This window comes from Phycodurus eques, chromosome 7 (assembly GCF_024500275.1).
Source record: "Phycodurus eques isolate BA_2022a chromosome 7, UOR_Pequ_1.1, whole genome shotgun sequence".
Taxonomy (NCBI): domain Eukaryota; kingdom Metazoa; phylum Chordata; class Actinopteri; order Syngnathiformes; family Syngnathidae; genus Phycodurus; species Phycodurus eques.
In genome coordinates this window covers 8,519,896-8,529,911 of record NC_084531.1, presented here as the reverse complement: position 1 = coordinate 8,529,911, position 10,016 = coordinate 8,519,896, and the positions used below count along the sequence as shown (strand labels likewise).

Below are 10,016 nucleotides of genomic sequence, written 5' to 3'. Positions count from 1 at the left end.
CAGAGGCAAAGACCCGGGCCTGGGAGGAGTTTGGTGAGGCCATGGAGAATGACTTCCAGACAGCTTTGTGGAAATTCTGGTCCACCATCCGGCATCTCAGGAGGGGGAAGCAGTGCACCATCAACACTGTGTATAGTGGGGATGGGGCGCTGCTGACCTCAACTCGGGACGTTTTGAATCAGTGTGCTGAATACTTCGAAGACTTCCTCAATTCTACCGACATGCCTTCCCAAGAGGATGCAGAGTTGGGGGGCTCTGAGGTGGGCTCTCCTATCTCTGGGTTTGAGGTCACTAAGGTGGTTAAAAAGCTCGTCAGTGGCAGGGCCCCCGGGGTGGATGAGATCCGCCCAGATTTCCTAAAGGTTCTGGATGTTGTGGGGGTGTCCTGGGTGACACGCCTCTGCAACATTGTATGGACATTGGGGACAGTGCCTCTGGATTGGCAGACCGGGGTGGTGGTCCCCCTTTTTAAGAAGGGGGAGCGGAGGGTGTGTTCCAACTACAGGGGGATCACATTCCTAAACCTCCCTGCTAAGGTCTATTCAGGGGTTCTGGAGAGGAGGGTCTGTCTGGTAGTCGGTTCTCAGATTCAAGAGGAGCAGTGTGGTTTTCGTTCAGGCCATGGACCAGTGGACCAGTGGACCAGCTCTACACTCTCAGAAGCATTCTTGAGGGTGCATGGGAGTTTGCCCAACCAGTCTACAGTACATGTGTTTTGAGGGCTTGGAGAAGGCGTTCAACCATGTCCCTCAGGGAGTACCATGCTCCGGGAACATAGGGGGCCGGACCACCTCATAAGGGCTGTTCAGTCCCTGTATGACCAGTTTCAGAGTTTGGTCCGCATTGCCGGCAATAAGTCAAATATGTTTCCCCTGAAAATTGGACTTCGTCAAAGCTGCCCTTTGTCACCGATTCTGTTCATTACCTTTATGGACAGAATTTCTAGGCGCATCCAAGGTGTTGAGGGGGTCCAGTTTGGTGGCCTCAGCATTGCATCTCTGCTTTTTGCAGGTGATATGGTTCTGATGGTTTCATCAAGCAATGACCTTCACTCTCGCTGGATCGGTTCCCAGCCGAGTGTTAAGTAGCTGGGATGAAAATCAGCAACTCCAAATCTGAGACCATGGTCCACAGTCGGAAAAGGGTGGAGTGCCCTCTGCGGGTCAGAAAAGAGATCCTGCCCCAAGTGGAGGAGTTCAAGTATCTTGGGGTCTTGTTCACGAGTGAGGGAAGAATTAAGCGGGAGATCGACAGCAGGATTGGTCCAGCGTCTGCAGTGATGCAGACTCTGGTTTGTCGTGGTGAAGAAAGAGCTGAGCCGAAAGGCAAAGCTCTCTATTTACTGGACGATCTACGTTCCTGCCCTCATCTATGGTCACGAGCTGTGGGTCGTGACCGAACGAAGAAGATCGCGGATACAAGCGGCCGAAATGAGTTTCCTCCGCAGAGTGTCCGGGCTCTCCTGTAGAGATAGGATGAGAAACTCAGTCATCCGGGAGGGGCTCAAAGTCAAGCCACTACTCCTCCTCATCGAGAGGAGCCAGATAACCAGGCAGCTGGTTAGGATGTCTCCTTGGACGGCCTCCCTGATGAGGTGTTCTCGGCATGTCCCAACGGGAGGAGGCCTCGGGGACGGCCCAGGACACGCTGGAGAGACTACGTCTCTCGGCTTCCCTGGGAACGCCGTGGGATCCCTCCGGAAGAGCTGGATGAAGTGGCTGGGGAGAGGGAAATCTGGGTTTCCCTGCTTAAGCTGCTGCCCCCGAGATCCGACCTCGGATAAGCGTAAGAAAATGGATGGCTGGATTGATCGTTAGCCTATTAGCATAATTGCTCAAGTAATTTTTTTGAAGTTTTCGGAAAACGAGAACACAACAATTCAATAAACAAGAGTTCAGCTGCCTTGATTCTACCTTTTCTCAAAAATGTCCCAAAAATCAAGGAAAAAAAATACTACTTATTAATTTTTTTAATTAAAAAGGAATTATTGCACCATTGTTTTTCATTTGATTGTTTGATATTTATGGTGTCAGTGTTTTTCATACATATTTACTGGACTTCTGACCTTAGATTAAAAAAAAAAGAAAAAAAAAGTGACTTTATTCTTGAAAGTATACTATTTCCCCCCTCAAACGATTGGGACTTTTTTCCTTTGAATAAACCAATCTAACTATCCATCCATCCATCCATTTTCTTTACCGCTTATCCTCACTTGGGTCGCGGGCTGATGGAGCCCATCTCAGCTATCTTCGGCCGGGAGGTGGGGTACACACTGAACTGTTCGCCAGCCAATCGTAGGGCACATAGAAACAAACAACCATTCACACTCACATTCACTCCTACGGGCAATTTAGAGTCCTCAATCAACCTACCATGCATGTTTTAGGGATGTGGGAGGAAACCGGAGTGCCCGGAGAAAACCCACCCAGGCACGAGGAGGCAATGCAAACTCCACACAGGCGGGCCCAGGATTTGAACCCCGGTCCCCAGAACTGTGAGGCAGATGTGCTTACCAGTCGTTCACCTTGCCGGTTACCAATCTAACTACAGCCTCGTACTATAACGGTTTTCAACTTTTATTGGTTGTATTTTTAAAAATATATTTTATTAGAATTATGCTATTAGGCTATGATATACAAAAAAAATATCAGGAAAAAAACAAAAACTACTTTTTTTTTTTTTTATGCAATATGATTTTTTTCCCCCTTGTAATAGTCATGCAACTATTCTGCACAAGGAACTAGAAGAATATGTGGTCATGCGACACACGAAGGCACATTAAGTTATTTACTGTTTCATTTGATTGTTTCTTATTTATGGTCTACAAGTGTTTTTTGTTCAAATATTTATTGTAATTATGAATTTGCTACTGTGTTAGTCATAGACTACAGTGACTAAACCAAGGACCCATTTCAATATATTTTATTGCATTCTTGGCAGCATCTTTTTTTTATCATCAATATAGAGAACCTTCGAAGTGTAACAACAACTACAACAAACAAAATTTCAATTGATGCATGACTTCACCTGCAAACTTTGTTTGACTTCAGCTCAGTGGGTATCTTAACCAGACAAATCAGGTTGCCATGTAATATGCACATGTACCACTTCAATTGTATACAGTCACCCCACCTTAAAATCATGGTCACCTATTACGGCCCTGCTATACAGTATTGCTAATTTTTATGTTAAACATTACTTTTTTTTTTCTTTGTCAAAGTAATTTACAGTGTAGTGAAAATGTATTGGTCCCCTTCTCAAATTCTTATATTTTCTGCATAGTTTCACCACTTTAAGATCATCAAACAATTGTAAATATTAGACAAATATAACCTAAGTGAACTTAAAATGCTCTTTTAAATCGTGATTTTATTTATTAAGGGGGGGGGGGGGGGAACTAGTCAATATTACCTGGCCCTGTGTGAAAAGGTAATTACCCCCTTGTTAAATCATGAATTAATTGTGGCTAATCACAATTTTTGGTTAATTTTCACTGATCACACCTAAGCCTGATTTCCTCCAGACCTGTTCACTCAAGAAACAGTCACAATCACTTAAACAGAATCTGTCCTTACAAAATCAAGTCAGACAAAAAGTTGCAACAAAATGAGACGATCCAAAGAAATTCGAGAACAGTCGAGAAATAAAGGAATTGACATCTATCAGTCTGGAAAGGAGAGAAAACATGGAACAGTGGTGAACCTTCCCAGGAGTGGCCGGCCCACAAAGATTACCCCAAGAGAACAGCAATGACTCATCCAGGAGGCCAGAAGGGAACTCAGGACAACAACTAAAGAGCTGCAGGCCTCCCTTACCTTAGTTAACGTCAGTGTTCATGACACAACAATAAGGAAGAGAGTGGGCAAAAATGGCATCCATGGCAGAGTTCCAAGGCGAAAACCACTGCTCACCAAAAACAACAAAGGCTCATCTTACTTTTGCAAAAAAAACATCTGAATGGGTCACAATATTTTTGGGAGAATCTTATATGGACTGACGAGATGAAAGTGGAGCTTTTTGGAACGTGTGTGTCTCATTACATTTGGCGTAAATGTAGCACAGCATTTCAGAAAAATAACATAATACCATCAGTCAAACATGGTGGTGGTGGTGGTGGTGTGATGGTCTTGGGCTGCATAGCTCCTTCAGGACCTGGACAACTTGTTGTGTGATTGATGGATCCATGAATTCTGCTGTTTAACAGAAAATCCTGAAGGAGAATGTTCAGCCATCAGTTTGTGACCTCAAGCTGAAGCCCACTTGGATTCTGCAGCAGGACGACGATCCAAAACACACCAGAAAGTCAAGTTCTGAATGGCTTAAAAAACAAAATGAAAGCTTTGGAGTGGCCTAGTCAAAGTCTAGACTTGAATCCGATTGAAATGCAGTGGCATGACCTTAAAAGGGCTGGTCATTTTCGAAAAGCCTTCATTTTTTTCTGAATTCAAACAATTCCGCAAGGAAGAGTGGGCCGAAATATCTCCACAGATATGTGGAAGACTCATTGTCAGTTAAAGAAAACGATTGATTTCAGTTGTTGCTGCTGAAGATGGCCCATCCAGTTATTAGGCTTAGGGGGCCATTACTTTTTCCACACAGGGCCAAGTAACTTTTAATATTTTCTTTCCTTAATAAATGAAATTACAATTTAAATACAGCATTTGAAGTTCACTTGGGTTATATTTGTCTGATACATTTGTTTGATGATCTTAAACAAAGTGGGGAAACTATGCAAAAATACAAGAATTTGAGAAGTGGCCCAATACTTTTTCCACGACACTGTACATGTTTTAAAAGTCTTGCTAAGTAAGTTTCAATATGATTAAAGCATGTGGGAAGGGTATTTTAAGGCTTAGACCAGTGATTCTCAAAGTGTGGTACACAGGCTACCTTTAGTAGTACCCGAAAGCATCACTGCCTGAAAACAGTTCAGTTGTTTTACTTTTAAGTTCAATACGTTTGATACGTTTCAATACGTTTAATTTTTTTTTTTTTTTACACATTTATTCGGGTACAATTTAACTTTTTTGTGCAATATTTTTATTGAATCATAAAATATTATACTTTTTAGGACTAAAACCAGTCATTTTCTATGAACACTTGGGCCTACTATGCTAGCGTATTTTCATGATGGTAATGATAGTGGTACTGGGAGATCCAAATATTTTCTTTAGGTAGTAATTGTAAAAAATGTGAGAGCCACTGGCATAATGAAAGTTTTTATTTTTTATCCCATTATTTTTATACATTTCAAATCTCTGAACTGGAAGCTAGTCAATATTTGCTCTTCCATCCATACTGTCCCTCAAATGGGCAGATTGGTTGCGTCAAAATGGATGTAAGACAACCCTTAACAAAAACTGAGTAACTATATTTGTCATTTTATTTTAAGATACAATTTGAGAAACACGACACAGTGCTTAACTTCATCAGTCCGTACCTATAAAAGGCCATTAGGTGTCAGTATTGCTTTGCAAAAAGGTCCTGTTCCCTCTCCATGACCAGCTGTCAGGGGCATACAAAGGGTGTGTAGTTGTACTTTAGCTTTATTTGCATTATACAGTGGTTAATTGCAAATATTAAAATGTGACTTAAAACATTGCCTGTATAGTCAAAGGTTTTTACATGATTTCCTGGGGGGGGGGGGGTTCACTTTGAAGGTTTCCACTCTATCATCAAGCCTCTAGAGTTAAGAAAAGAGATTTTCACACAAACAAGTCACACATAAAACAAAAACAAAAAAAAGGAAATTGGGTGGTGGAGAACTGCTACTCTACTGCTCTTGTCGCAAATGTTTGTGACTTGTGGAACAAAAACATACAAAGTTCTTGAGGGGGGAAATGAGATTCACATCCTGAGGAGCTGAGATGAAGAAATCGTGGTTATTATTATTAGAGGAGCTATACCACCTAGAGGGAAAGATCCATGTGAGGTAACAAAACATTTAAAGATCAGATGGGTCTTTTATACAGAAAGAAAAGTGATACAGTAATCTCCCGCACAGTTCCCAAACCTGTCCTCTGTTATTTGCTGAAAAACTTATTGTGCTCTAACACCCTAAGATGGTGCCAAAGTCCTGTCTAAATAGGAAAGAAGTACAGTTGGTCGTGGGAAGTATGTTTGTAGTGATTCATCTCGACTGAGAGACAAGCTCTACATGTTGGGGAGGAGCTAAGTTTAGTCTAGGTTGTTACAAAGAGTCTTTGCATTTTGCTCAAAAACGAATCATACATAAGCCACTTATTTTAAGGGTAATGTTGCAAAATGATATTCAAGTGTTTTGGCATCATAGTTGGTTGTACATTTATGATTTAAACTCTTAACATAGGCAATTATAAATCAAAATTAGGCAGGGGGTCAACTGCTGGTGATTATTTGCTGTTCATGAATCCCCAACAAATAGTGAACCGTGACTATGTTTTTAATTCCTGTTTGCTTTTTTTTTTTTTTTTTTTTTTTTTTTTTTAAACCTATCCTTTACTCGCAAAAAGACAGTTGACAAAACAATTTTGTGCAACAAGATGGTGCCAAAGTACAGGGTGGGTGGACAAAAAGTAACTACCGATACACATTATAAATTGCTACTAGAATTTTTAGTCTCACTGAAGTAATATATAAGCAATATAACCTTCTGCTTACGACCCTAATTAATGTCACAACTACTCCCGCTATGGTTACATGCGTCATGTGACCAAATGCGGAAAACTGGTTCTCAGACTTCCTGTGTATGCTGCGGGTTGCTGACATGATAGTTTGAACCTGCATTTGCTAAAATGTTGTTTAAACGATCATGTCAGCAACCGCAACATAAACAGGGAGCCTGCCAACAATAAGTTTGCCGACTCAGTGTATGCTTCCAGGTTTGGTAAAGCGAGGGGGTTTGTTTAAACATTTTACCAAGTTCAGGTTCAAGCTATCGTGTAAGCAACCCACAACATAAACAGGGAGTCTGGAAACATGTTTTTTGGTTTAGTTCAGCATCGGTAGTTGTGACGTTAATTTCGGTCGCTAGCAGAGGGTGATATTGCCTCAAATGGCCACCCCCCGAGATTGCAGGAGAATGATGAATTATTCTGTTTCGTTGTTATTCCATGAATGCAATATTAACCAGAATATCTTGTTTTGATTAGTAGTGGCACATGCAAAGTATTCATGAAGAAAAAAAAAATCCCTTTCATGTCTTATATCGTATTTTATTTATATTTTCCAGATGGCCGGTCTTCTGTTTTGTTGGTTTGCTGTTGACGCCACTGGTGCTTACGTCGATATATGGAGATTTTCTGTAATTTTTTGCATGGAATAAACAACATGTACCATTTGTTTCAATGAATTTGTAATAGGAATATAAATTTTCTTACCAATTTTTAATGCCAAGTTACTTAATACAGTTGGTCCAAGAAAGTATTGTTGAAATGATACATCTGGGTTGTAAAAGAGAGTCTTTGCCACATGCATGCACACGCCCGCTCAGGTTGCAATTTATCTGTAAGCCATTTATATTTAAGGGTAATGTTGTAAAATGAGTTTGAAATGTTTATAAACTGTTTTGGGATCATAGTTTGTGGTACATCTATGGTTTAATCTATTAATATAAGGAATTTAAAACATGTTTGGGGTCAGTTACTCATGTTTTTTCGTGATTTACGGCAGGGCTTGGGCCTGATTCTCCGTGAATAGCGGGGGATTACTGTATTCTAAACGTGCTGGCAATATGGTAACAGACTAACAATTGAATGTACTCAGGAGGATTGTGGTCATACTGTGATATCAGATCCTGTGGATGCTACGAAAGGGGGATATAAGGGCTTAAAGGTAAGGGAGAGTCAAGGCAAAAACAGGAGAAGCTGTGGTGAGAGCGGAAGGGAGGTCAGCGCAGGTCGCTCTCGTCCTCCTCTATGGTCTTCTTGATGCGCAGGAGCATGGTGGTGAGCCATTGATCCAGCCGCGAGATGGTGTCATACTCCTTAACCTGTGGAAAAGAATTAAATAAATAAAAATAGACTTTTGCTTTCGTGGAGACTTAAATAAACACAAAAGGGTCCACCCACCGAGTCGGTGTAGGCATCCACATTCTGTTCTTCGTACGCATCTAGAAGTTTCTGGTCAACAAGAATATAATCATTGTGAGTCTTTAAAAGAATGGCCAGTATGACTGTACAATGAACACTCCCTATATTGTGGCGTTTTAGCGATCGTTTTATTATGAGTTTTACAGGATGCGTGCAAGCCTAAATTTAGAGTTGCATGCCACCACGCCTTCAGTGTAGTACAATGATGTATGTTAAAGTAGCAGTTGCTTTAAGGTTTAAAATTACCGTAATATCCAAGCTAACTGCGGTTAGCCCATCTATGACATTTCACATTATATGTTAGCATTAAGCTAGCAGATTTTCATTAAGACAAAAAAAAATAAAATATGGTTTGGTTGAACATTTTGGTGTTTAAATATGTTTAATTCTCCTTTGTAAGTATTGCCTCTGTGTGTGCGTTAAAGTAGCAATTGTTTCAACGCTTACAATTATCATCATAATTACCATAAGCAAGTCTATGATGTTTCGTATTATATGTTAGCATTTAGTTAGCAGATGTCATGGGTGAGTGATATGGGTTGGTAAAACATTTGGTGTTTAACGATACAATTTTTAATTACATTTTGTTTTATATGTCAGTTTTACAGTAAAATTAGGAGTGACATACATTTTTAAGAAAGCACGCTTTTCCATCAATGCAATATTAACCAGAATATCATGTTTTGATTAGTGGTGGCACATGCAAAGTATTCATGAAGAAAAACGATACAATTATTAATATTTGTACAAATGTGTGAGCAAGAGTTAGAACTAAGGAATAATTTAATAAGTTCTGTTTAATAAGTATAATAAATGAGTTTGAATGTGTTTAAAGCGTGTGGGAGGGATTACATTTTTTTATATGGTTTGGTATTATACAGTTGGGTTATACATAGCCGCCGCGATAAAAGGGGTTTTACTGTACTTTCCACTTTCAGCTGGGATCACATGTATATAAAAATATACAGCACAGTAAAACATAGATTCGGACAGGTAATAAGTATGGATGTTTTGACTGCCATTTGAAAGACAAGCAGGCAACCCACCTGCAAAGACAGAACCTACCTTTACCAGTTTGCACTCTCGAGAGTCTGAAAAGGCTGGGAACATTTCTTCATACTTCTGCACAGCCAGCTAACATGGAGAGAAATGAGTATTATTACTGTGATGGGCGCAGCAGTTAAATGCGTTAAGGCAGCGCCACCGCAACTCACTTTGGCATTCAGCATGTCCACGCAGAAATGACACAGTGCCGCCTTAAAGAAGTGATCCTTGGCGCTGTATTTGAGCAGCGTGCTGTCCATGGCATGAGTGCCCACCTTCAAAAGTTAACAAAACACTTAATCTTATTTCCATTACAGTAACCCCTGTATATTTGTGGTTCGGCATTTGCGAGTTCACACATTTGCATTTTTGTTATTTCGGAACATATCCTCCATATTTGCTAACAAACTTGTCTATATGCTGTTTTTGTGCTCAAGACAATGAATGCCATTGAAGAATTACTTTGGTAATATATTGTATATTTATATAATATATATATTGTATATATTTTCTCACTTAGTAAATAAAAGTAGGGCTGTGAATTTCAAAATAAGATCAAGTAAATAAAAAAGAAAGTATAATGTGTTCAAATAAAGTGCTTAACTTTAGAATAATTATTTGAAAAACGAACAAAATACAAAAAATACTTAATGTTTTGATCATATGGGTAGACGCAAAATCATGCATTGTAAAAATGCATTAGACAAAGGTTGCAGGGTTTTCCAGAATTTTTAGGTAAACTTTTGGGGTGCGTATTATATATGGGTGTGCATTATACACGAGAAATTACGGTAACAACAATCAAATACACTTTTTACAAAGGAAAATAACATAAATAGTGTGGCGACAGTAAAATCTTGCATTTCTTTGCACTTTTATGGTACTGTACCGTCACTGCATTGT

At 40.0% G+C, this 10,016-nt stretch overlaps 1 protein-coding gene across 1 annotated transcript in view; it reads right to left on the bottom strand.

The window, feature by feature from the left end:
* Positions 1-5,528: 5,528 nt before the first annotated feature.
* The window catches only part of napab (N-ethylmaleimide-sensitive factor attachment protein, alpha b), an 11,522-nt gene continuing 7,034 nt past the window's right edge, over positions 5,529-10,016 (bottom strand). The window contains exons 8-11 of the mRNA XM_061682304.1: positions 9,284-9,388; positions 9,135-9,203; positions 8,049-8,099; positions 5,529-7,969 (exon numbers count right to left, since the gene is read on the bottom strand). Coding sequence (XP_061538288.1) covers positions 7,868-7,969; positions 8,049-8,099; positions 9,135-9,203; positions 9,284-9,388 — 327 coding nt within the window. The 3' untranslated portion in view covers positions 5,529-7,867. The remainder of the gene's footprint in view (positions 7,970-8,048; positions 8,100-9,134; positions 9,204-9,283; positions 9,389-10,016) is intronic.